At 51.9% G+C, this 27,962-nt stretch overlaps 3 protein-coding genes across 3 annotated transcripts in view; all 3 read left to right on the top strand.

Annotated features, from left to right (window-relative positions):
• LOC119093241 (uncharacterized) overlaps window positions 1-9 on the top strand; it is a 74,007-nt gene extending 73,998 nt beyond the window's left edge. The window contains 1 exon segment of the mRNA XM_037216163.1: window positions 5-9. Within this exon segment, the coding sequence (XP_037072058.1) occupies window positions 5-9 (5 nt within the window).
• Window positions 2-20,267, top strand: LOC119089604 (fibroblast growth factor receptor 2). Its single transcript, XM_037212380.1, has 11 exons — window positions 2-1,285; window positions 2,483-2,596; window positions 10,362-10,412; window positions 10,604-10,645; window positions 11,726-11,824; window positions 12,457-12,541; window positions 14,585-14,766; window positions 15,475-15,603; window positions 16,091-16,202; window positions 18,045-18,220; window positions 19,646-20,267. The coding sequence occupies exons 1-11, from the start codon at window positions 356-358 to the stop codon at window positions 19,742-19,744; spliced, it is 2,019 nt and encodes a 672-aa protein (XP_037068275.1). The 5' UTR covers window positions 2-355; the 3' UTR covers window positions 19,745-20,267.
• Window positions 20,268-25,730: 5,463 nt separating this feature from the next.
• Window positions 25,731-27,831, top strand: LOC119093232 (uncharacterized). The gene is made up of 5 exons (XM_037216152.1): window positions 25,731-25,785; window positions 26,212-26,288; window positions 26,647-26,744; window positions 27,186-27,263; window positions 27,752-27,831. Exons 1-5 carry the CDS (start codon window positions 25,777-25,779, stop codon window positions 27,829-27,831), a joined length of 342 nt encoding a protein of 113 aa, XP_037072047.1. The 5' UTR covers window positions 25,731-25,776.
• Window positions 27,832-27,962: the final 131 nt, after the last annotated feature.

Here is a 27,962-nt window from a genome sequence, read left to right as displayed (position 1 = left end):
GCAGTCTAGCAGCTCGACGGAACGGGGCACCTCCAGGCAGACCGCCGGTCGGGGAGGACCATCATCGCGGAAGAGTTCAGACGCCCGACGCCGTGGACGCCCGGAAGCGGTGTGGGCAGGCGCAGCTTCGACGTCGGAGAACACCGCGTCTGCCGAACGCCGTCGCCGCCTCGAGTCGCTGCGCCGGGCCTATCCCGTGGAGAACAAGAGCAGCCAGAACCTGCTGGCGCGCCGCCTACGGCAGCGGCAGAACGTGTTCTCCGCCTTGGGCGGCGATGGCGGCCACAGGGCGGCGTCGACAGGGCACGACGGCGGCTCCACGGCCGCCGCACTGCCGGCCGCGCTGCTGCCCACCATGGCACCGCTGCCGATCCTGCTGTCGACGTTGCCCGCGCCGTTCCGGGCGGGCCTGATCACGGCGCCGCCGCTCCGACGCAACTTCACCGTGAGCGTCACGTTCCCGCCGACATCGCAGACGACCGTGCGCACCGGGGGACGCTCGCCGGGTGGCGGCGGCGCGGCGGTGACGTCGGCCGGTCAGCCGGCCGGACGTGTGCTCGGCACCTCCCTGCAGACGTCCGTGTCGGTCGCCGTCTCGCCGCTGGAGTTCAAGCTGCGGAAGCGGGTCAGCCTGGCGCAGGCGGCGAGCGAGGCAAGGGGACGTGATGCCGGGGACAGCGTAGCGGCCGGGAAACGGCAGGGAAGCGATGCACAGCGGGCAGGTGGCGGGCGGGCGTCTGGAGAGGTGTCTGAGGGAGACACCGCGCCGACAAGTGGTCCCAGTGGTGAGAGCAGCGCGCTGCCGGAGCTTGACGACCCGTCGGCTCCGTCGACGACCACCGAGAGATCGCGCAACGCCTCCACCACGCAGACGTACAGCCCCACGCCGGAGCAGAGCTTCGACCAGTTCACGGTGCGCGCGCCGCGGCTGAGCCTGGCCGAGGTCGCGGCGGCCGCCGATGCCAGCAACAGGACCCGGCACACCAGCCCGACCTCCACCGCCTCGTCCCACTGGCAGGAGGAGGACGAGCTCGTCCAGCGCGTCCTGGATGCCGGGCCCACCTCGTCGACAGCCCCGCCGAGCGCGGCGAGCTCGCCGCTGCCATCGGTCGGTCGGCGGCGGCCAGCGGTGCGCGAGGTGTTCGCTGAGGAGGTGCTGCTGACGGAGGAGGCTGAGAGTCGGCCGCTTTACCTGGTGTCGCTGCTGTTCGTGCTGCCCGTCGTGGCCGTGGCGCTGTGGTACCTGAAGAAGAACCACCTGGACATGCGGCAGCTGGTGCCTCAGGTGGGTGGACGCGGGCGATCCCACTGAGGGGGTGTCGTGTGAAGGACTTCAGAGGTTCTCAAGCTGCGTCATGAACGTCACGTTAACAGGATATAGCTATTGTGCATGAAAGTAGCTTGGTTATGTGTAAAAGTTGCTGAGGAATGGTGGCATTGCGCTGGAAAATCGTGCTGTTTTAAAACGAAATGGGCTCCAATTTCTTGTTGTTACTGAAGCCAGCAATCCAAACAACACGTGGTCTTTTTAGATTTGCAAGCTCTGATTTACGAGTGGGTTCGTTCCTGTAGTCTTGCCATTAAAGGAAAGGTATATAGCATGAGATCGCTGTTCGGCACCAGTGTGCCCACAAGAAATGATTTCGTACTTGTGTTCAGTGACTTGTGACCACGAGGTAATAACTAGTGGTGGAAGCATGTGTTTTGTCGATCGTTGGTCACGGTGGTAACTGGATTGACTCCATCAGTAATGTTACAAGCATGATGAGCTTGCACGTAAAGTGTTTGTGTCAAACATAAGTAAAAGCTCTCTGTGACGCGTGTTTCCGCACTGTGTTTGCGAACGTTCCGTGTGACACTGACACTCTGTGATCTATGCTGCTACCTGTGATCATGCCTTAGTTTCTGCACTGAACGCATAAGACGCGTATGATGCTGAAGTTGGCGGCGTAAGCTTGAAGCAAACGTTTGGGGCATGCAATTGTATACTAGCACACGATCTGTGCTGGTGAGCTTTTCTTGTGACCTGTGTCTGCCCACTTCGTACACCGGCACGTGTTAGTTTGTGCGACTTTCATTTAAACCCTGTGTGACTTGCAGGTCACCTGTTCTTGCTGCTCGTGCTTGTGGCCACAGTTATCGGTCTCCGTTTCATGCTTTAAAAGTATGAAACAGGGACCGAGGCGAAGTGTGCTTGTTCAAAGCGTAGGTCACTACGCTTTGGACGTTTACACACCTAGTTCTCGTGCGATTTCACGTTTGGCTTGCAGTAATACCGATGTCACTGCATGGATTAGTGACCTGTACTAGTAAAGCTATGTGATTGGATCCAAAATGTGGATCCAGGGTCCCATGGCACTCCGTGTTCATGAGATCCTGGGATCGGATCCAGAAATGTTTGGTTTGCTATGTTTGAGGGGGAGGGGGCTCTAGGCACACAACTCAGCGCCATCTGTTGGTGACCCTTGCTCGTGTCTGACAGCGTCTGAAGTCGATGTTGGGACCCGACTCGTCTGACGTCACCAGGGATGACGTCACCAGGGATGACTTCTACCTGCCGACAGAGGAGACCAGCAGCAAGGTCGCCACGATGCTGGTCAGTCACTGATGTTGTCCTTGGCCTCCAGGGCAAGGGGGAGGGGTGCAGGCAAACGTAGGGGTCAGTTTGCCGTAGATATGCCGGGAAAAGGGGTTACATGTGCATGTGCTGGATGCTTCGGTGTATCCAGTACCTGTGTGGTTGTCTGCTTCTGGATTGTGACTTAAAACGCGCTGCTTGTTGCCCCCGTTAGCCTCCTTTTTGTCGCGGTTGTTGTAGGCAGGGGGCACCAGTTACGCTTCAGCAGCGCCGGGTCCGCTCCAGTGGCCATACACAGCTGCTTAATTTATGACCCTGTTGTCTCCAGAGCTGTGGCATTTGATAGCTAGGAAAACGACGTCAGCCCATGATAAGATAGCAGCACCACAATAAGTGTAACCTTCGTAATGTGTATCAAGGCAGATCCTTCAGGTTGAAAAGTCAGCCGGCCCGTGAATGCGAGCTAGGACTGATCAGCACGACGTGTGTAGCGATTTGGAAGTTATTCTGGAGCACCTCCTGGAGCCTTCAAAGCTGCGAGTTGAGCGGCGTGTAAATGGTCGATGGCCAAATCGGCTTTAAATACGTGTGCAACCAAGAGAAGGATGCACGAAGATATGACGAAATCTGCTGCTGGTGTACACTGCAGCGACGTGCAAGCATAGTGGCTTAACGCGTTGCTTTACGCAATGCAACAAACGTACGCACTTCTGGCGTTTAACGGGATTCGCACTGCAAAACTGTTAGCTGTGCCCCCTGGCCCTCTCATTGTGAAGTTCTCCATATGCCCCCGCTACGATGCAATATGGTCCCTGAAGTTTGAGCTTAACCATGGGCGCTATGAGAGCGGGTGCACTGCTAGCTGAATAGCATCACGGTGCAATATCCATGTTTTTCATTGCGACGCACTACTCGCGGCAGTTCCATCACATGAAGTTATACTGCATTGCCTTGTTTCATTGCACGGAATCGAAAAAAACAATGTGGCCGTCTTAGTTTCAATGTAACGCTAAGAACAACGGTTTTCAGTAAGATACAGCACCAGCAGAAGGCCTGCTCGCTCGTCTCTTGTGTGTGCAAGGCACGCAGTTAGCGTGCATTTGGGATGCTACGGAAATTAAGCGCAAAAATTTACCAGCTGAAAAGAGCGTTTTGACGATCAATTCAATAGGAAAGATCCATTTTAAGCGTTGTAGTTACTTCATGAAATCTTGAATCTCACAGGTTCCTTGAGCTGCTCTCTGGGCAACCGTAAAGCTTCTCAAAGTTGCGAACCCATCTGTGTATTTCCCTCCACACTCTCGCCATGCCTAACGCTCATACGCTGGTCTGCCAGGCCGCCGCGTGACGTCGAATGCTTATAGACGACTCTGCCACGAGGTGAAAGTGGCCCAGAACAAGATGAACGGCTTTGTCAGATGGGCATTCTGTAATGCGTGCTAAATACCCTACGGTTGCCAGATGGGCGTTCTGTAATGCGTGCTAAATACCCTACAGTTGCCAGATGGCCGTTTTGTAATGCGTGGTAAATGGCCTGCAGTCAGTGACCGCTCGCACCGACGACGAATGCGACGCTACTCGAATGTGGAAGCACAGATCTGTACTCAAAACGAGGACGGGGTGGTCGGCAACGCCGGGCTTGCTAGCTCTAATGATACTCTACTGGCTCTGCTAACCCTGATTCTAATTATATTCGCTAATAGATTTATTATAACTCTGTCCTGATTGTTGTATATCCATGAGCTCTATTCGATGGTCCCTTCGAGACGTCACAGTCGACCAGTTCGTTTCGATTAGTCACATATCGGTCCGGTTGGCAGCCCAGTTGGCAGCACCGGCATAGCGGCCAGTCGTGTGCTTTTACATGAAAAGGCAAGGATGAGTCATCCGCAGATTGCGATACGCGTGACTTGGGAACGGTCGGCACCGTTGTCAGTCCGTTATCAGACTGCTAGTGGACCATTCGGCCACGAACTTCGTTGTCAACACCGATGGCACTGTTGCTACGACCTGATCATAAACACGTGATAAGGTTATGCTCATTGTCATGGCGTTCATAAGCTGTCATTTTCGAACAGCGTTGTTCTCCAGCACGTGCATCGCTTGGAACAAGCTACGATGCGGTGCTGTTGCACACGCGTCGTTGCTCCAGCCGCATGATCTGAGCTCTCGGGCATTGACATATCACGCCCTTAGCAGTGACATCTGCATTCCGTGGAGTTAATTTTTTACATAGCATTCCATAATATTCCACACCGGCATGGCTCGTATATTTTGCTAACGCAAGCAGCAACTTCTCTTTCCTCGTACAGGCGTGCACAGCTCTTGTTCAGAAATCGGAAGGGATGTCACTATCACTGTGGCGTTCAGCACCGAGCGCAACCAAATACACGTTTTGGCAATCGAGTATCGAGTAAGTGTGGTCGAGACGCGACCGCTTCCACGGCGAACTGAAATTGCGCGTGCCTCCTCGTCGTCAGGAGCGTGCTATAAACACACTCGAGAATCAGCTGTCGGCAGCAGGAACGACATACCAGAGCTGTTCATCACTTGGCGCCACCGAAGTTCACGTAGCGACTTAGCCACAACCGTCGTCTCACCAAGGTGGTTCTATTTGTGGCCCGTAGTGAAAGCCAGCTGATCATCTCCCGATGCTCATGACCGATGACCTTGGCTCGGAGTAAACAGGTCAGAAGATGGTCGGACCCTCGGAAAGCGATGGCTTTGCCCCTTATCTCTGACCGTTCAATCACGGGGAGCTGCGTGGCGATCGCCGCCCTGCCCTGTGTTCACCCTGGCGTTATATGCGTACCGGCCACCCTGGCGATCTTTGTACCGGTTACCGCCCTGACCGGCGTCCACCGCCCTGACCGGCGTCCACCGCCCTGACCGGCGTCCACCGCCGTGACCTGCATCCAGCGCCGTGGCCTACGTCCACCGCCGTGGCCTGCGTCCACCGCCCTGACCTACGTCCACCGCTCTGACCTGCGTCCGCCGCCGTGACCTACGTCCACCGCCGTGACCTGCGTACGCCGCCGTGACCTGCGTCCACCGCTGTGACCTGCATCCACCGCCGTGGCCTACGTCCACCGCTGTGACCTGCATCCACCGCCGTGGCCTTCGTCCACCGCCGTAACCTGCGTCCACCGCCATAACCTGCGTCCACCACTGTGACCTGCATCCACCGCTGTGACCTGCATCCACCGCCGTGGCCTACGTCCACCGTCATGACCTACGTCCACCGCCATGACCTACGTCCACCGCCATGACCTGCGTCCACCCTGGCGTTATATGTGCGCTGTCCGGCGACGGAGCCCCAAGGAGATATTGGTTGGCCAGGAAAGTAGCAGATTAGCGCCACTGCGGACCTCGAGTTCGCACGCATGAATCACGGGCCATGATTGGGCGGACACGGTGTGTATCTCATGGGCCACGATTGGGCGGACACGGTGTGTATCTCATGGGCCACGATTGGGCGGACATGGTGTGTATCTCATGGGCCATGATTGGGCGGACACGGTGTGTATCTCATGGGCCACGATCGGGTGGGCACGGTGTGTATCTCATGGGCCACGATTGGGCGGACACGGCGTGTATCTCGGAAAAAGTTGCAGCGTGATGTGTCTTATCGAATGCCTGCGGCTCATGCCTTTGCTCCACAAACGCCTCATTAGTATGTCTGCATCCATGTCTAAGGCAGTTGCCCCATCTTTTGTGAGTGTTTTTTTTTTGGGGGGGGGCGGCCAGAAAACATTTAACACTGTCACTGAGAGACCCACCATCGCCTTGGCGTGGGTTACCCGGCGAGTCGCCTTGGCGTGGGTCAGCCGGCGGGTCGCCTTGGTGTCTGCGGTCCGCTGTCTATCTCGTTTCTGGGCCTGGACTACTGCCACCGGTGACCCCCCCCCCCCCCCCCCACTCTGCTGCCCTCTCCCCCTCACCATCTCCGGCCTTTACGTATATCTAATTAGCCGGTAGAAATGCCCACTGCAGAATTAGCTGCGGTAGATTGGGTAGGGCTGTGATAGGTTGGGTAGGGCTGTGGTAGATTGCATAGTTGGTTTCGGCGGCGATGATGTGTTTTGGAAAATTCACGAAAATATAAATTCAGCAGGAACAATGGCTCGCGTATGGGTCGTTTTTCCATGAACATAAGTATAGAACCCAATACCACGTTACGCTCGAAAAATCTCAATCGGATATTTTAAAATAAACATGCATGGCACACACGTGCAGTAATACGAACAAGTTCATCATCCCTATGGACATTGTGGGCACCCGGGAATGTTTTCGATTTGCAAGAAGCGATGTTTCAGTGGAAGGCATGAATACGTTTCTTCCGCTATAAGCGCACCAAAGATGGCTACTATTCTCATTAGGTGTGTCGTATTTCATGGAAATAAAAAACACTACGCCTGAGATACGGCACACCACCGATATCGCATGCGCAGCACGGTCTGACAAGAACATGACAGTCATTTCTTGAATTAGAGCATTCCTGACAGACGCTGTAAGCTCTTCAGCGATGGTGGGCGTCTCCAGCGGACCGCTTGTCGCCCGAGGAGTCCTACGCAGTACGCGGGGATGCATCGGCTTTTTCCGTCATTCAACATCGTGCTCAGAAGGCCGCCCTGGACGTAATGATCACGTGAGCCGTGTGCCGGGGTGTGGTGCTGTCACTGCTCACAATGTCATGGCCCAGTAGTCCGTGTTGTCGCTGCTCACAGTGTCACGGCCCGGTAGTCCGTGTTGTGACGCTCGCTCCTCCTGGCTACGCCCCGTGTGCCGGGGGTGTGGTGCTGTCACTGCTCACAGTGTCATGGCCCAGTAGTCCGTGTTGTCGCTGCTCACAGTGTCACGGCCCGGTAGTCCGTGTTGTGACGCTCGCTCCTCCTGGCTACGCCGATTATATCTCAGCGTCCTTGAAATTAGCTTATGTAAACAACCCACAAAAACAACTCACATAAACATACGTGGTCGGCGCATCACATTAGTGCGTTTCTCGGCGGTGAAGAAGGGCGTCACTCGTTAGGCGATTTACAAAGTGCCTCTGATGTTGATGCACTGCCGTGTGAAAACAACCCTGTGTGGCGATGGTGAGCTTTCCACGCATGGGAAGTGCCGTGTTTCTAGGACGTCCCATTTTTTTTTTTTTACTTTTTAGAGCAGGCTGTGTTGCTTTCCCGTTTAAGATTCGTCAGTTGACATGCCGGTCTAGGGTCAATTTGTGAAGAGCTGCGGTCTTAGCAGCTGCCTCTTTACCAGAATTTGGCGAAGCGTTTCGATAGGATCAGGTTTGACACTCTCTTCGTTCTCCGGCACTTGTGGCTGCAATGAACTTGGAATGAAACTCTTCTGCTCGTCTGAGAGGAAGTAAATCAGGAAAAAGTTAAGCGGGTCAAGCCGGGGGGAAAAGTCCCGACTCTGTGCGCCGGAGGTGCCCAATGCAAAGAATTCTGCCTCTGCGCGCCTGAGGTGCCCAGTGTAAAGAATTCCGCCTCTGCGCGCCGGAGGTGCCCAGTGTACAGAATTCCGCCTCTGCGCGCCTGAGGTGCCCAGTGTAAAGAATTCCGTCTCTGCGCGGCGGAGGCGCCCGGTGGAAGGAATCCAGACTCCGTGCGCCAGAGGTGCCCAGTGTAAAGAATTCCGCCTCTGCGCGCCGGAGGTGCCCAGTGTAAAGAGCCCCGACTCTGCTCGCCGGAGGTGCCCAGTGAGAAGTCTCGCCTGACCGCCCGCGGCCATCTGGCACAGTCAGCTGGCGCTGTGTTTCCCCGCCATCGCCGGCCCGAGGACGGAACTGCGGCGCGGCAGCACGCGCTACGGCCGGCGCGCCGGCGGTGCTCTGAATCGGCAATGAGCCTGCTCTGAGTGTGCGTGGCATATGGTGCGCGAGAGGAGAGCACATGTGGGGCCACGTCGCAGTCGGCGCTCGCCGTAGCGTGGCGCCGCCGGGTGTGGGCAGGCGGTGGCAACAGCTGGGCGCGGCGGAATGTCTTCGCGGTGCGGCGGGAATGCGATGAACGCGGCCGGCATAGGTATGCCGCGGTGAGAGTGGAGATGACCTGCGATGGTGACTGGCGGATTGTGGAGATAGCTGCGGCGTTCGGCCGCAGACCCGATGGTCAAGTGCGGCGTGAGCGTGGGTGGAGGCATTGGGTGGGTGGAGGCATTGGGTGGGTGGAGGTGTTGGATGGGTGGAGGCATTTGGTGGGTGGAGGTGTTGGGTGGGTGGAGGTGCTGGGCGGGTGGAGGTGCTGGGTGCGTCGGCTTGTGCCAAGTGAGAACCTTGGGACGACGATGTTCATCTTCCTTCGGTCAGCGTGACATTGGGCACTTGTATCCATTGTAAGAAATTTGAATAGGCGCACATTACTTATTGGCCGAGTCCTTTACATTCTGGAGTTCCTGTCCGTTGCACTTGGGTGATTACAATCATGGGACTGCGAATGACAAACCTGTTTGGAAGCAAGCTTGCTGCTGTACCGATGATCAGACAAACTCCTAGCCCTTACGCTTAACGCACTAGAGGAGAGCCTGGTTTCGTGCGGCCAGTATTTCGGTATCACTCGTATGGTGATGCTTATCCTACTAGAATGCAGTTTCATTATGAGTTCCACGTTGTTACGTCGAGTCAACGACCTTCAAGATACCAGGAGGCACTGCTTAAGGGACTTAACACTAAACAACGGTCATATTGGTTGTACTTAAACAGGGGCGTAGTTTCGTGAAGTGAGTTGGGGGAGCTGAACCTTACAAAACTGCCAGCAAACGAGTTTCTTCCCGTATTTGGCCCGCTTCACTCTCAAAGTTGGTGGGTTGGACCCCATGTGGAATGTGTGTGTGGGGGGGGGGGGGCTGAAGCCCAATTCAAAACTAAATAGGAAACTACTCTCCTGTACTCGATGTTTCGAGCTGTGCTCGTCCTTAAGAGTCGGATGGATCATCCTCAGGATGAGCTGTGTGTATCCCCAAGGTAGTTAACATAATGCTTTTGAACTCGATGCTGAAAAACCAGGAGCTGGAGGTGTTCCTTTTGCCTAGAATGCAGACTCCACTGGCGCTATGCGGCTCGGCTGATGCTGGCCTGCACTATCTAATCTACGTCAGGCAGAACATTCTTTGCGCATTCTGGGGCGGGAATGCACTTGAAAGTAACGGGAAGAGCAGAGTTTCGAGTTGATCGGCAAAGGCACGCAGCGTCTCTACGCCTTTCTGCCATAAATGTTTCTCCGTAACCAAGGTTTTGCGCACAAAAAATAGTTCCATGGGGGTGCTAGAATGACTCAGCGGAAGAAAGACCATCACGTAAGGCGAGATAGCGATTTACCGCTTCCGAGGATGTAGTCAAAAGCGTTTAAAAAGATGTCTGTTAAGTTAGATAAACGCTGTCATTTCAGTATTGCGCTGAAAATGTATGTTTCTTTTATTTGTATGTTTTAAATATATGTTCATATATATATATATATATATATATATATATATATATATATATATATATATATATATATATATATATATATGTATATATATATAATATAAAACTATGTTTCATCCATTTCTTCACAGCAGTCCACCGGCAATACGGTGCCCTGTGACGTCACGGCCCCTGCCTTCTCCCCCCTGTGACGTCACGGTCATGCCTTCGCGGGCCCAGGAATCAGGGAATTGTTTAGGATTGGGAGCTCAGAGGAATCTTGACTCGTTTCCTTCCGTGGTGTCACTGTCGCATGTCACTGTGGCCTGCCGGCGGGATGTTCACATCGGCGCTCTCGGTCGTCCTCAGATCCAGGACACGCTGGCGCGGCGCAGAAAGTGGGAGCACGACCGGCAGCGCCTGCGCCTGCAGGCCGTCCTGGGAGAGGGGCACTTCGGCCAGGTGAGGTGCCACTACGGCCGGGGAGTCGCAGGCCGTCCTGGGAGAGGGGCACTTCGGCCAGGTGAGGTGCCACTACGGCCGGGGAGTCGCAGGCCGTCCTGGGAGAGGGGCACTTCGGCCAGGTGAGATGCCGCCACGACCGGCAGCACCTGCGCCTGCAGGCCGTCCTGGGAGAGGGGCACTTCGGCCAGGTGAGGTGCCGCCAGGGCCGAGGACCCTCTGCCTCTGTAGCACTGGCCTACGGGATTTTTTTGAGAGCCACGACTATTTCACGGCTTTGGTAGAAATAGGGTAGGAGTTTGCTGACCTGAACTGCAGTAAGCGGCGTCCCTTTGCATGACTGTGTTTTGTTTGTGCGTTTTTTTTGTCCTGTGCAGGGTGCTGGTATTTTGGTCCTGTGCGGGGTGCTGGTGTTTTGGTCCTGTGCGAGGTGCTGGTGTTTTGGTCTTGTGTGGGGTGCTGGTCCGCTGCTTATATCTCCATGAAGTGTTTGCCCAGAGGCCGGAGCATGACGCTGAAGTGCGTGTTGTGAATGTACTGTTATAGATGTTTCCGCTGCCCGTGCACTCAGGCGTTACTTGGTATCTCGATGTCTCCGTGATTGGTATCGCGGAGGTCTGACCAACCACTCATCTCCTATAGTGAATGTATCTTTTTTCCGATCGAGATCATTGATCACTGCATGCCATTATTGTAGATACATTCTTGCCATTTCATTCAGATTTTCTATGGGATATAACTTAAAAAGTCTTCAGAGTGGAGTTATCATGTGATTACTTCTCTAGGTCTGGAGATGAACAAATCAGTGACGGTTGTTCCACGGCTAACAGGCAGAAAGAGCATGTCACCGCGTTACTATGCTTACATCACTTGCGTCATGTTTTCCAGAGAACAATGCTACACTGTCTGAAGCAGCAGTTTGTCTTTCGCGTTCATGCCATCCAGTTAGGTCAGATGTTGACACATTGCAATCATTTCGGAGGACGCGGAGAATGACAGCCACAGTTTTTGGGAGTGTGATATTTCTGAACTATAAGGCTAACGTTATGCATTGCGACCATTTGAAATGCGCCTGCTCATCTCCCCAAAAGTGGGGAAAGTGGTGTCTTTGACGAAGATGCTCATCTCATGAAGCCGTTGGCAGCTTTCCATAACCGAAGCTAACAATCACGTGACTTCCCTTCCCAGCCTGGCTTCTCCAGCAAGATGATCGCGCGGTTGCCCCGGATTGGGTGGACAGGGGCAGGCGGTCACGTGACTTATTGCTTCAGGTTTGGAGGGCGGAGGCGGACGGTGTGCGTGGTCACGAAGGCACGCTCCTGGTCGCTGTTAAGAACGTCAAAGACAGCGCTTCTGCCAAAGATAAGCAGGTAATGTTACGCAGCATCGCGATCTATAACGGCTGCAGCCATGTCATGCTATTTGTCATTTTATCGCATTGGTAGTTTATTGAAACGCAACGCACACGCAGCAGTAACCTCTGCACACGCAGCATTAACCTCTTTTTGCTCTCAGACAAAGTGTATGTTTTATGTCATGGCTGTGCATTTGACCCCTGCCGCTTTCAACTTCAAAACGCCCGCGGGAGAAACTGAAGCCCTCCGATTGCGGCTGGGTCGCCTCTGGTGTTGGCGTATTCTCGCCAGCCGTGGGATGACCTGGCGCTGACCTGGGGCTGATCTGGAGCTGGTCTGGGGCTGATCTGGGGACGATCTGGGGCTGATCTGGGGCTGATCTGGGGCTGATCTGGGGACGATCTGGAGCTGACCTAGGGCTGATCTTGGGCTGGTCTGGGGCTGATCTGGGGCTGATCTGGGGCTAATATGGGGCTGACCTGGGGTTGACCTGGGACTGTTTTGGGATTGATCTTGGGGCTGATCTGGAGCTGGTCTGGGGCTGGTCTGGAGCTGGTCTGGGACTGGTCTGGAGCGGACCTGGGGCTGATCCGAGGCTGATCTGGAGCTGACCTGGGGCTGACCTGAGGCTGATCTGGGGTCGACAGGACCTACTCCGCGAGTTGCGAATCATGCAGAACCTGGGCAGCCACCCGAACGTCGTCACACTGCTCGGCTGCTGCACAGAGGAAGGTAATGAGTTCATTGATCTACGGCGCGTGCAGCTGCAAAAAGCTACTTTGTGTGTGCGTGCATGCGTGTGTGAGTGTGTGCGTGCGTGCTTGAGTGCGTACGTGCGTGCGTGCGTGCGTGCGTGCGTGCGTGCGTGGAATGCGGATCCCGAACAGTCCATCATTACCACCTGGGACAGATTGCCGTGATATACCTGATTGTATTTGGGGTGCATTAATTATACGCATGTTGTAAGCCACTGAACTCCAGAGCCTAGTCTGTTGGATCCACTGCACTCCAGAGCCTAGTCTGTTGGATCCACTGAACTCCAGAGCCTAGCCTGTTGGATCCACTGAACTCCAGAGCCTAACCTGTTGGATCCACTGAACTCCAGAGCCTAGTCTGTTGGATCCACTGAACTCCAGAGCCTAGCCTGTTGGATCCACTGAACTCCAGAGCCTAGTCTGTTGGATCCACTGAACTCCAGAGCCTAGTCTGTCGGATCCACTGAACTCCAGGGCCTAGCCTGTTGGATCCACTGAACTCCAGAGCCTAGTCTGTTGGATCCACTGAACTCCAGAGCTTAGTCTGTTGGATCCACTGAACTCCAGAGCCTAGCCTGTTGGATCCCTTGAATTAAATTCCTCAGGATATTACGCAAAAAAGCCATACCATGAATCCAACAAGCCCGGATGAAAATCGATTGGTTTCACGCAATGGCAGCTATCATGCGGTGCACTGAGTTGCTGAATCCTTTAAATCAGGTCATATATACCCAGCCTAGGTGGTTTATACAGAGATTTATACAGAGCCCATAGTTTGGGCCGGAGAGAAGGCACGAAGTGTAATGTTCCAGTGATTTGGGATTTCTTGTGGGTGGGAACGTGCTTCTTGAAATCATACGTTTTGCCCGCTCCAGGAACACAAAGCTGTGACACATACTGGATAAGCCCAGTTCCTGCAGCTCAATGAGCGTACTTAGATGGCCCCCTGCGCCAAGACCTTGCTGTCGAGCTCATTCGCCTTCCATTCAGCCATCTCTGTCACTTTCAAACATTGTTCTGTCGACCTTGGTGGCATCCTGGGAAGTGTCTGGATGCCTCTCAGGGCGTCCAGAAAGGCGGACAATGCCCAATCTCATCAGCGACCCGTCAGTTCTCGGCATACTTGTCAAAGTCTCTCGGTCAGAACGCTCGGTTTAGACTCATCATTCGAGTCAGCAATGTCTGTTGCGGACTCATTAGTGGTACTGATTGCCTCGCTGCCCCGTGGACAACGAAAAACAAAGTGCAATGTTATGGGGACACTGGTTACTAATGACCCATGTGAGCCAAGGATAGCACCCACGACCGCTATTGCTAACAGTGTACGCAGTGACCTAAGTTGACCGGTTCTCTCTACGACACATTTCACAGCGGAGGGTTCGCGCCGATCTGTTTGGTACCCGCGGCGTGTATCCGAGCTCTGCTTTCTGTGGTTTTGTGAGCGATCAGCAGCGATGGCGGCGGGGGTGAGGGATCGGCAGCTATGGCGGCGGGGGTGAGGGATCGGCAGAGATGGCGGCGGGGGTGAGGGATAGGCAGCGATGGCGGCAGGGGATGAGGGATCAGCAGCGATGGCGGCGGGGATAAGCGATCAGCAGCGTTGGCGGCGGGGGTGAGGGATCGGCAGCGATGGCGGCGGGGGGTGAGGGATCGGCAGCGATGGCTGCGGGGATGAGCGATCAGCAGCGATGGCGGCGGTGATGAGCGATCAGTAGCGATGGCGGCGGGGGGTGAGGGATCGGGAGCGACGGACCTGGGCGTCGTACGGCCTCCCACCGAGAAGCCCAATGGGGAACAGAATGCGTATGACATGATTAGGAACGTTGATTAGGCGTCTGCTCGTGTCTTGAGCGCACTGAGTATGGTTATATACGTAATCGCGCAAAGCAAGTATTTTACACGCACGTACATGTGCGTGCGTGCGGGCGCACAAGGTAAGGTGTCACGCCCAAGGCACAGAAGAGAACGCTCGGAGCACAGAGTTCATGGGGATACTGACGCCACTTCTCTGCCGCTTCAGACCCGGTGCTGGTCGTGATGGAGTACGTGGTGTTCGGTAAGCTGCTGACGTACCTGCGTGAGAACCGCGGCCGCCACAACTACTTCAACTTCTCGCACGACTCGGCTGTGCTGACCTCCCGCGACCTGACCCTGTTCGCGTGCCAGGCGGCCGCCGGCATGGAGTACATCGCCGCGCAGAGGGTGCGTGACCGGCGCCGGCGCGCGCCGCCTGCGCTGGCGCTGGGCCGCCAGTGGCGGAGTGGAAGACAGGCGGGATGAACGCTCTCGAGTCTGTATAAGTGTTCCTAATAGTGGTCACGTTGCATAACCACTATTAGTCATTCTGTTGAAAGTAACTTACCTTTAATATTCCACAAAGTCCTGGTTATGCGATTTTTTCGAGCAAATATCGATATGTTTTGAGAAAAATCGACGATGCAACCGCTTAGCTATATTTAGGTAATGCCCACATACCTTACATTGGAGGCCTTTTGCGACTTGCAGGTGTTGATTCAAATGATTACGGCTCATATATGGAGGGTACTACCATAATAATTTGTTTAAAGTGTAAGAATATCCTTCACTGTCACGAGATGTTTATCGCGGCAATCAAGATCATCGAGCAGACACACTCTGACACTGTTTGCCAGCTTTGTGATGGCACAACATATAAATTGAGACAGATGTTCATATTCTTTTATGAACATGTATGGTAGATTTGGGGTCAATACGAAGTGAAACAAACAACGCCAAAAGAAGTAAATACATGTCGCGCCCCAAATTTAATTTTTGTTGCCAGAATGCCTCGGAGTTCTCCGCCACTTTCACATAGGACATTTCCCCCGTTTTGTCACTTGATGCCCCGTTCAGCATCATCGGATGACACCGAGCTACACTCGCTGACCTCAGATTGTGCACCGTGACCTGGCCGCTCGCAACATCCTGGTGGACCACAACAAGGTGTGCAAGGTGTCCGACTTCGGCATGTCCAGGAGCCAGCAGGAGATCAGTTCGGAGGTGTTCGAGCAGAAGCACCGGGTGAGGCTGCAGCGTTAATGGCGGCTCGGAACGTGCAGCGCCGCGTCCGCGCAGGGTTGCAGGGCGCGCGCGCTCACTGATCGTCGCGCGCTGCTGCTGTGACTATCGTCACTGCAGCGCGGTCAAGCTCATTTAACTCAGACTTCCAATGTAGGGGGCTGATCCTCTGTGGGAAGGTTGATTACGAAAAACGATCCAGTCCCCATGAACTACGCGAGATCTTTGTTTGGAGATTTCCTGTTATGAGTCACGATTTCACCAAAAAAAGTAATAAACATCACATTGCGTGTTGCGCTGATTAAGGACCAGACATGCTTGCGTCTTCTTCACTGACATGAATAGTAGCGTTCACTTGAGTTCGGTCGTTCTTCCAAACACCATTGTTGTGTGAGGCCAGCTGTAGGCGTGCTTGCCGTTGGGCTCACATGAGTCTGAGCCGCCCTCTATGGGCTACCGTGTAACTAGAGTTTTGCGGTGCTTCCACCAGGGTGCTCTGCCGATACGTTGGATGTCCCCCGAGTCACTCTACCACAACACCTTCAACCAGAAGACTGACTGTTGGAGCTTCGGCATCCTTCTCTGGGAGATCATCACACTGGGTGCGTGGTCCAAGTGATGAGCGTTTGACTGGGTCGTCCAATTCGCGTTTGTGATCGCCTGACTCGCTCACAATCGTATACCGGCTAGGCTCGGTCACACTCGTTATTAGAATAGTTCCAAGTGTGTTAAGGCATCGAACGAGAGTGCGCAATAACGAATGTGGTGGTGTGGTCCCCTGAGGCCCTGTCAGAGCCACTGATAATACACTCTCCGTCTGACCATACCACATTGGAGAGTGTTTGTACACTCTCCATTTGACCATACCACATTGGAGAGTGTTTATACACTCTCCATTTGACCATACCACACTGGAGAGTGTTTATACACTCTCCATTTGACCATACCACATTGGAGAGTGTTTATACACTCTCCATTTGACCATACCACACTGGAGAGTGTTTATACACTCTCCATTTGACCATACCACATTGGAGAGTGTTTATACACTCTCCATTTGACCATACCACATTGGAGAGTGCTTATACACTCTCCATTTGACCATACCACATTGGAGAGTGCTTATACACTCTCCATTTGACCATACCACATTGGAGAGTGTTTATACACTCTCCATTTGACCATACCACATTGGAGAGTGTTTATACACTCTCCATTTGACCATACCACATTGGAGAGTGTTTATACACTCTCCATTTGACCATACCACATTGGAGAGTGTTTATACACTCTCCATTTGACCATACCACATTGGAGAGTGTTTATACACTCTCCATTTGACCATACCACATTGGAGAGTGTTTATACACTCTCCATTTGACCATACCACATTGGAGAGTGTTTATGCACTCTCCATTTGAACAAAGTGTCACAAAGAGCCTCATCGCACAAGCACCTCTATGAACGTTTACATATGTAACACAAGGCCATCGGGCGCGTACTCATGGAAGCCTTAGTGAACGAAGCCGCTTAAAGCTTAGGCTAGCACAAGCAAAACCCTAGTCTAACACGGATCGTGCCCATTCTCCAAGCTCTGCTCAGCCTTGCCCCCCCCCCCCCCCCCCGCCCCTCTCGCATTGTTGCGAGTACTACATCATATCGGGGTCTAGCGAACAATGCACCCCCCGTCCACCAGCTGTGGCGTACAGTGCTCAGTTTAACGGTGAGGTTCAATGACCGCAGAGCGACGACACCTTGATGGATATGCGGTCTGACAGCTAGTTCCTGTTTCATATTTTCCTTTTCCAATGTATTCAGTGCATAATACACTATACAGTGCATCATGTACAGCTTTACTTTACCGTACATATATACATATATATATATATATATATATATATATATATATATATATATATATATGACAACAATCTCATCGATGCAGTAAGTTTCCAGAGTTGTACTGCATGTTCATTATAGATTCACATTCACGTCGCTCTGTCTGGAGGTCAGGTCACGCGTGGTTCCATGTCACGGTACCACTCCGTGTGCCGTGGGCTCCGTCTGATGTCCAGTTTCGCGTCATGCCACCCCTTCGTGTGTCGTTGGCTCCGTCTGATGTCCAGTTCCGCGTCATGCCACCCTTTCGTTTGTCGTTGGCTCCGTCTGATGCCCAGTTCCGCGTCGTGCCACCTCTTCGTGTGTCGTGGGCTCCGTCTGATATCCAGTTCCGCGTCACGCCACCCCTTCGTGTGTTGTGGGCTCCGTTTGATGTCCAGTTCCGTGTTACGCCACCCCTTCGTGTGTCGTGGGCTCCGTCTGATGCCCAGTTCCGTGTCACGCCACCCCTTCGTGTGTCGTGGGCTCCGTCTGATGTCCAGTTCCGTGTCACGCCACCCCTTCGTGTGTCGTGGGCTCCATCTGACGCCCCGCCTCCATCTCAGGTTCGACGCCGTACCCGGGCCTCTCAGCGCGGGAGGTGATGCGCTCGGTGCGAGAGGGCTACCGGCTGGAGCGGCCCGACCACTGTCACCCGCAGCTGTACCAGCTGGCCGCCAGCTGCTGGGCTGCAGAGCCCAGCTGGCGGCCCAGTTTCGCCGAACTCCGCAACGACCTGGAGGTCAGGCCAGCGGAGGGGAGCGACGTTCGGAGGGGTGTGCCAGCGGAGGGGAGAGCGACGTTCGGAGGGGTGTGCCAGCGAAGGGGAGAGGAACATTCGGTTGGGTGTGCCAGCGGAGGGGAGAGCGACGTTCGCAGGGGTGTGCCAGCGGAGGGGAAAGGAACATTCGGATGGGTACGCCAGCTGAGGGGAGAGCGACGTTCGGAGGGGTGCTGCCCGAGAGGATGGGGTGACGGCGGGGTGGAGATGCGTAAGGAAAAGAAGGTACGGGAGCGGATGTGTAAGGGAGCAGCTGCGTTACAGTCAGAAATAGACTGCTGTCAATGTTCGCTTATCTACGCTCCTCTAAAACAGAGAGTAAACGCCCATTCAACCTTGAGGAAGATGGGCATGGGAAGACGGTCACTGGTGAGGGGTGGTGTTCGGTAGAATGGTGAGCAGAATAGTTAGAAAAGGGTGAGTTAACCACAGGCTGTTAATGAAATAGGGTCGAGAATTATAACGTGCTGCGCAATGCCGTCAAAGATTGCCCGGACACAGCGGCGGCAAATGTTCGTCTTCTTGTCCGTGACAAGTGACATCTTGGATTGCGTTTGACACTCCTACTCCACGCGATCCGGGACGGACGCTCTGGCGTCACGAGGATGACGCACTGGCCGGGAAGACACGACTACAGCCGATTGTGCGATCCAGGGAGGGGGAGAGTCTCTGACTACACCAATGGGTGGAGAGGGTAACTGGAATTGTAGCGGGTAACTGGAACTGGAGGGTATCAGGTCTATCATTCCGTTGCAAAACGATAGATAAATGCACTCGTGTCACTGCCTAGCGCCCACCCAACTTTTGACGAGAACTGAGTTGTGTTGCGCTTTGTGCACGATGAAAAGTTGAAGAACCGGTGGAAAACCGAAGTTCCTCCAATGACCGTTTGAGTAAAACATTGCAGTCGTGATTCGTTGAAAGTAGGTAGTGAGATTACCTGCCTGATTCAATATACTTTTGGCCAGTGTTTTTCTATGGACACATTTGCGTCTTGTGTGTCTTTGACACCACTCTGCTTTTCGGCCTGTGTTGAGAATTATGTGTGGTGTGCCTGCGATTTTTGCCGTATCTGTTCCATACAAGCTTAAAGAGCAGATATTGGATGCATTTTATCAGAACGTCGCTGCTATCAAGGCAGAAAACGTGTCACAGCATAATGGATACCACTGTATACATTTGAACAGATCTCAACCAGTACGAAAAAATGCACTTTCTGGAACGGGAATGTGGCGGCTTTTTTGCGGATCTAGGCTGATGGTTCCATTTTACTTCGATCACGACGCTTCCAAATCAGCGTTGGTAAACCCCCACATTCTTCTGGTGTCCGGTGTCTCTGCCGCCTTCATTACAACTGGGTGACCTGACTGGACTCTTCACTTACAGGTGCTGCTGGAGGATCAGAACCAGGGCTATGTGGACCTGGACCGGTTCCAAGAGGAGATATACGGCACATTGCATAAATCTAGCGATGAAAAGGTCTAGCTTGTGAAGCAACGCTACTGAAGCAAGACGCTAAGGACGGCCACGCTTTGTTTAGAGCCAAGGCACAACATTCCGTTGTCTGGGGTAGGACCCGAGCTAGAGCATGTGCATGGCAATGACGGCGACAGCAACTGCTGCACGATGCTGGAGGCTATTCTGAAGAACATGAACTTGTGATAAATTACCGCGTTTTTTTTAGCCAGCGAGCGATATAAACTGGGGCGATTGGTCCGATAACTGCCGCAGTTGGCCGTGTCGTAGGCTGCCGGATTGATATCGTTCTGAGGATGAATATTCACCCATGCTGCTGGCAATAGTGAGCGAGCTGCAGTACATGCTCCGTCCTTGTGAACCGAGCCTCTCGTGTTATGTCCATGTGTCCAGTATTTTCATCATACACTTTCTTTGTTTGTTAATGGTTTTTAGACGTATTATCTTTGTGAGGTCATGTGAGATCGTCTTTGTCGCTCAATGCAATGCCGTATTATGTGTGATGACTTGTTTGCTGAATGAATTTTTATATAAAAAAGCCGCTGTTTTTACTAGACACGAGCGGTTTTTCCGCCGAGCGTTATGTGGTGCCCTGGATGAGGAAGGCCTTCCATCAATCACCTTTCACAGTGTCGCTACACAGAAGACGTCTGCAAAACGGTGACAATACTCATAGCAGCCCGCTGAGACCTAGGGGGGACGCGTAGCCGCGCTGCGACAACTGGTGCACAACACTCACGCTGGTTGTCGTGATGTGGCACGCTAAATGATTGGGTAATGTGCAGGACCGGACGCGGGTTTCGCGGCAATGGTAGGCTCAGTCCACTGCCAGGTGTCCCGATCAATCATTTTCGTATGACGTTTCAAGCCATGAACGCAACGGACTTTGGCATGGATGAAAATGCGTCAATGGTACATGTTTAGCGAGCCTCTTCCCGCGAATCGCACTTTCCGAATTCAGCCAATGTTAAATTTACAAAGCTCTGAGTGAACTCGGATTCGATTATTTAACCGAGGGCCCTGAAAATTCATTTCATTTACCTCACCTAACTACATTTATGCAAGCAAAACGTGTGGATATTATGTATACACGAATGTTAGAGCCAGCGCCAAGCGATTCGTCATATATTAAATGCGTACACTTATACTGAAGTGTGGCTCAGAATAGCACCATCAAGCACAGATGACAATTTTTCTTCTTGAGCATACTGCATCCAGCGCATGAAGCCATGAAGACAAATTGGCACACATATACAAATATACTCTGGTTTGTACGCTGGTCATAGGTCACAAGAGCACAAGTTCTTTACTGAATACAAACAGTGACAAAACGACGAGGATTAAAAAGGCAGTCTTGATAATCGTTCGTGCACAATGCGAACGGACTTAGAAATTCTCTACATTTTCTTCTTGACGACTACTCTTCGAGCCAGAGAGGCGATAGGAAATTCGCCTGCTGTCACGCATGGGCAAAGCAGACCCATCACTGTGTACCTCAGCCACTTGCTACTGGTCTCCGTAGTACCACTGGTGTCTCGACTTACCAGTGAAGCTTCTGTTGATGACACAGAAAAGGGTGTCGTATTTGTTGCCGACGGAAAAGATGACTCAGAGACCGCTGATCTACTCATAAGAGATTTACAAATGGGTGTTTCATGTTTCACCTGGTTTTCAGCTTCCAGCTGTTTCTGCTGATGTCTATTTGGGCTTGAGATATCCTCGGTGAATGACGACATTTTCGCATCTCCGATGCTTGTCTTCGTTTTGGACGTATAAGAGCTAAATAGTGATGATGAATCATCAAAGGCTTCTGAACGTGAGCTGTCAGAGACATCCGTTTGAAATACGCATATGTGCGATTTGATTTTGTTTGCCAGCTCAGTTGCAGAAGGTGGCATTGCCTTCACAAACGTTATTTGGAAGGAAAAAAGACGCGTAGTAGTTTGAAAATTTTCCGCCAACCTTCAGTAGAATCAGTAAAAAACTGACATGGCAAAATCAAGTTACTTCAACCATTTTGCGGAAAATCGTGGCCGAATGGCGTTGTTTGCTAGTCTGTAAAGCAACTGCCTGCGTCAAAGAAGTGGGCTAAAAACTATGCTCTAAAACACGCGCCGTATTTTTATTCTATTTTTCAATCAGCACGTACGATGAGAAGAGCGACCTAACGTTATCACTGTTCTAGACGAAATTTTTGTGACAAATAATGGCGATACGTTTGAAACTGACAACTGTTATAACTTAAATGCATCTGATATCAACAGACTCTGAACGGTTGGGAAGCCAAATTTCAGCATATAAACAACTTCTCCTGGTTCCTGGGACATCACGGAGGAATCGCAAGAGTCTACCAATGTGACTACGGACGGTCAGTGGAAATGGATCACTTAATCCATGACATGGTATGATGTTAGAGCACAGGTCCTGTCGTTGTTTTATGACATAGTTAAGTTGCATGTCCCCAGAAGTGTGTGACATATGCACAGCGATAATAGCAAAACACTTTCATATGGAGAGCGTGCTTATGTGCCAATCAGATCACTGAGGTCTATCAACGTGTGGTAGAGTGGTGCCAAACAGCCCTAGTTTCGTTTAAGGTTAAATCTTCGGAATGAGGCGCGTAATCCGACCAGCTTAGATGTCAGTGACAGGGTCAATGTATTTTATTGCATTGAACACTAAAGCGTGCAGGCATTGATGGCGTTTTGGGGCCTAAAATTGTTAAATTCAGCGAGGGCGTAAAAAGGAAACCTTTGCCCCAGCTCGGAGCAAACCACGCCCTGCACTGAGGCAAAACTTGTCCCCTGTGAAAGTTTCATTTTGGCACTTGTAGGGCTCATTTTTTTTTCGCGTAACGCACAAGGTAACAACCTTAAGACGCGAGCCATTAAAGCGCTTGTTAAAATGTTTATGTACGCATTTTGTTACGCCTCCATGCCATAAAAAAGAAGAGGTCATATCTGCGGAGCTTCTGGGACAAACAGACATGAGTGAAAAGCGTCCAATGAAGCGTTTCCAGTCCACGAATTATGTGTTTAATGCATGCGTGCAATATAATCAATGAGCGTATGATACACACTGGTGAAAAATTTTCTCGTTCACGGGCCGTTCTCTGTTGTCTGATCATGTCCACCTAAACACGCCGCAAAGGCCTGTGATGCATCCTTCTGCTCGAGTAATCTATTTCGCAGCGTTTCACACGCTCAGCTTAAGAGCGTAAAGCTCAAAACGTACCTGAAGTCACATCTCCAACAAGCTTCAAAATGTCACTCGAGTCGTCACTGGTCACAGGGCACCAAAACTGACACTTCATAGCAAAAAAAAAAACGAAACTTTGACAAAACCGTACTCACACGTGGCAGTTCAGCCTTCCATTTACTCCCGGCAGAAGCCACACACCTAATATATTTGCCCTTTGCTAGCATCCGTGCACGGTTCACATGACCATTTTGAGCACTTCGTGCACTGAATCCAGGACTGACAAGACCGGCGGTACTGAATACAGTAGACGAAGCACCTGGCGGTCTAGGTCGTCTTGTTTCTCCGTCACCTCTGCGTCACCACGCCCCCAATCTGCTCTCTCCTGCACCGTTTCTATTTCTCTCCCCGTCCCTGCCTTTTCGCCGGGGCCTTTCCCTCTGCAGTGGCTGTTTGCATGGTGGAGAGCATACCCCAGCCCATTTCTCCTGTAGCCGTGTGCGGTTGCGGTTTGGTGTTCTGAGCAACGGGGAAAGACTCTGAACGATTCTGAATACCGCTAGGACCGGCCACAGACTCGTCTGTGTGTGTGTGTGTGTGTGTGTGTGGTGTGTGTGTGTGTGTGTGTGTGTGTGTGTGTGTGTGTGTGTGTGTGTGTGTGTGTGTGTATGTGTGTGTGTGTGTGTGTGTGTGTGTGTGTGTGTGTGTGTGTGTGTGTGTGTGTGTGTGTGTGTGTGTGTGTGTGTGTGTGTGTGTGTGTGTGTGTGTGTGTGTGTGTGTGTGTGTGTGTGTTTGAACTGGATGTTGTTCCTGACCCCACTGTCCGCGCGGCTGGAGTCGGTCCCGACTTTGCACCATCCTCTGCCGTGCCCTCTGTAGCACTCCGCAGCTCGCTGCCACCGGCATTGCCCGATATCGGGTCCGGTTATAACTCCTCGGTCACTGCTGACTATGGAGTCGTCGTGACTGGTTCTTCTGCGACAGGCCGCGCGGTTTGAGGTGGCGCCAAAAATGTCGCCCATCTTGAGCAGCGCCACTCGCTTGCCGCGGTTGGAGACAAACCAGTTTTTTGCCACAGCACTTTGAGTTTCTCTATTAAAAAGTGCTGTCGACAAATTGCCCTTACTAGCAGTAACCAGGGCATTGCTTTCGGGACGAGGAAAGGGTAACGGAGCAGCCCAGCCTTACTCCTAAACGCCAAAATGGGACCCCTGAGAGTGATGCGGATCGGATTTGTTTTGGCGTCGCAAGATAAATGAAACGGATTGTGGAAGGCGGTAAACTTTTACTCGGAACAAGCTATTCGAAGGTTTTCTAAATTTGTCTTACATTTTTCGCTGAGCGCGATATCAAAGGGCTCAAATCCGAGCAAACATCAAGAGCAAGCAGCAAGCTGCCGGCAGCCGGCGTGCCCCAAATCATAAAACTTAAGCGACACCTATGAGCCAGAGGCAGGGTCAGGTCACCTTCCAAAACCAGCCAAAATCCAAGAATGTAAAATAAAAAGGACGACGTACGGGCATACATTAGGTTTCGGGGTGAATTATCGAGTCAGCTTTCTGCGGGCTGAAAACAGCTCTGTGTTCTGTGCATGGACTCCCTTATCTCCCAACGACCGTCTAAATCCAACTTGGTCTCTCCAGATATAAATCGTACGCACCCCACCATCACTGTAAGTAGCTTCCTTTAGTAGCATTCAACATCAGCTATAACACCATGACTACGGTGTAAGCCTTGTGGCTCTCGGGGACATCATCAGACCAAGAACTCTGCATGCCCAAACCATTCTTACGCTGGTGCGGAACTACGTAATAAAGCTAAGGAGTGATAATTTCTGGTCTAGCAGGCCTGGTCTTTTCAACCGGGCAAAGCAATCCCGGGGCGCCTGGCCCCTTGTTAACGGGGCGCATAATCGATATAAGCCCAAAATAGGGCCTGCAATCTGACTTTTCGTCGTGACACGCGATTATGATGCAATGCGATGCAATATTGGCCTCATACACAAAATAATGCAAGGAGAGCGGGGCAAACGCACCCCGTCGAGGTAATGCACCCCGTACCCATATCTAGACTATTTAGATTCTAGGCGCATCGATTAATATCCTTTCCAAGCCATGCCAGCAAATCCCCCGTGTTGTTTACCAGCGGACATATCTGGAAAATAAAGCTTGTAGGTAAAGTGCAAAAATACTGCTCAGCTTAACTGAAAATAGCTCCATCTGGCGCAAAAAACCGTTCCTCTGCTTCTGTCCGCCATCGACACCAGGTACCAACACAAACGACGCAGTTGTTCACAGCACAGGTTCAAATCAATCTGGCAATCTGTTTGGACATGGGGTGCGGGATACATTACCAACCTCGACGGGGTGCGTTGCCTCACTTTCCCTGCATTATTTTGTGTACAAGGCCGGTGGAGCCATTGCATCGCATAGCATCATAATCGCGTATCACGACGAATAGATTGTAGGTTCTGTTTTGGTCTTATATCGATGATCTCTGATACCGAAAATAGGGTCATGACACATTTGTCATTTTTGTTTGCGTTTGGAGCATGAGGTTTTCATCTTACCTTCCGCTTTTTTTTTCCGCAGCTTCCTTCGTCTTTGGTGCACCTTTGATCCCAAATTGTTTCCTGTAAGATAATCTATACACAGCTCGGTCAATTATTTTTATAATGCAAAGAAAACATCGTAATCAAGCGCTGTCCGAAACAAAATCACATAGCTGGTTTGACCGAGTGTTTTCGCTTTTTGCAGCTGAAGCGGCTCCACAACCACGCTGACAATGCCACACACACCAATGTATTGTACACCGCACCCCAGAGCTCGTTGAGGAGCTTAGAGATGGCCGAGGTATGCACCATCAATGACGCACGGGCGCGTAGGCGCACGTATCAGCCTACACAGGCGCACAGGGTTGTCGTCTTTGCGTCTGTTGGAACTTATAACAGAGCATTGTCATGGGCCACCACTCCGCTTAAGCTTCGTGGTAAAAATGCAATTGAACTCGGTGTGTGATGATCTCAGCATATCGCTACCGTGTTTTCTTGATGAAAAATAGTTGCGACACGGCCCAGCCAGCGTCCAAACCCAATTTAGTTCAGTATCCAGCACTTTGCAGCAGCGGCGATTGTTTCAAAACAACGCGATGTTTTGAAAATGACAGGCTTTGTAAACTGGCACCCGTATCCACCGCATGCCTTACCTCCCGAGCCTGGGTTCGCATGAGCTGACCCCACCTGCTGACGCTCCTGATGTTTGCTTCCTTCGGGTGCCCAGGAGCCAGGTAACGGTCGACTGAAGCTAGGCTGGACGGCCAACAACTCTGAAGTTGACTGGAGCGCCGCCCTTGTCGAGTATGTCAGATATTTACACCAATGGAGATGATACCACCAGAAGATATACACCATATTTTTCGTCTTGCTGACCACTTTACTAACGTATGAGCTGCCACCGGATGTTATGCAGCCTTCTAACTAGTGCCAGCAACGCCGTGAACATTAATTGTATCACAGGGCATATCTACAATTTCAGTCAGCACTTTCCACTTGATTTTACATGGGTGAACAGATCGAGCAAATGGCCAGAAAAAGTGACATTTGCCAGAAATCTTCACACAACGCACACAACGACGCCGAAAACAAAGTTTGCACGAAGGTCGCCTCGTGGCATTATGTTATCAGTAATGGTCATGCCCTCTCCTTCGCCCGTCAGCAATGAACGATTACAAAGAAGAAGGAGGTGCTGCATGTGCTGCATCCTATGGATCTTCAACTTCTTGGTGATTGTAGTGACAGCTGTCCTCCTTTGGGGTGAGTAAAAGATCACCATGCCAAACCCGGTGGATTGGATTCAAACAGCAATCGCTGCAATCAGTTGCACATCGTGAATGAATGCATCGCCACAGCCATTGGGTCGGCTGAGGCGATGATGGCGTTCGTATATGAAGTAATCTGCATGTAGTTCACCAAAGGGCAGCTTGGCTTTCGGCCCAGATTATTTGCGCCACGGTATGAATGCATTGCACTGACTTTCCACCAGCGGCCACCTTCTCAGCCCTTGAAGCAATTTTCGTTGTCTTTTTAGGACACTGTGAGGCAGTGTAATGCACCATTTCGCGTTTTATGAAGATAACGATTGCCCGCATACTTAGTGATTTATCGTGCGGGTATTATACACCGCTATAGAAACGTCATAAAAGCGCGCGTGCGATACCGAGAAGGTATCCGTTAAACGTATCCAATTTGTTTCAGAGATCCTCAGTGCCAAACAGCATTTCCTGGTCTTTGGAATCGGAAGAGAACAGACTGACTCTACCTCGTCTACAACCGGTAGGAAATATTTTGTCGTATATTTCTTGTAAATGCGGCATTAAAAAGTTTGTGCACGCTCTCGTACCGTACAGAGTGGCAGCTAAGCTTCTGCTACTGATGGCGAGGCTGTTGAAACATAGGGACATTGAATGAAAAAACATTGAAACATAAACATAACAAACATAGTTGAAACATACACAAACAGACATAAACAAACATTCAACGGCCAAAATTGTATATCAGATTGCTGCTTACTAAGTCTGCTTAATGAAAGCCTTCTCGCTACAAGTTACTTCTAACTTCTATAACTCATGCAACACAAAGTGTCCACGAATAGCTACTTCACCGAAAGGTCTGCCATGTCCGTCCCTTCAGCGCATCGCATCTTTTAGATAAGCGATTCGACATTTACGCTCCTCCCCGTTCTGAGCAGCCTCTGCACACAGCTCTTTTGACGGACGGAACAGTGCCGTGGGGACAAGATACGCCTCATTTCCATGTTCCAGAAAACCCGGTTACGAGCACACAACCCGTTACGAGCACACGCGAGGGTCACAAGGCAACCTCCTGGAAAAGTAAGTTGTGAACCCCTGAATGGCGATGTCGCTCGCTCGACGTCCGTGGCTACATCAAATGTAAGTTGTGAACCCCTGAATGACGATGTCGCTCGCTCCACATCCGTGGCTACATCAAATGAAAGGTCACATATCTGTAAAA

Source organism: Pollicipes pollicipes, unplaced genomic scaffold (genome assembly GCF_011947565.3).
Source record: "Pollicipes pollicipes isolate AB1234 unplaced genomic scaffold, Ppol_2.1 Scaffold_1600;HRSCAF=1878_pilon_pilon_pilon, whole genome shotgun sequence".
NCBI lineage: Eukaryota > Metazoa > Arthropoda > Thecostraca > Pollicipedomorpha > Pollicipedidae > Pollicipes > Pollicipes pollicipes.
The sequence above is the reverse complement of the archived record's forward strand: the minus strand, read 5'-3'. Positions and strand labels throughout refer to the sequence as shown.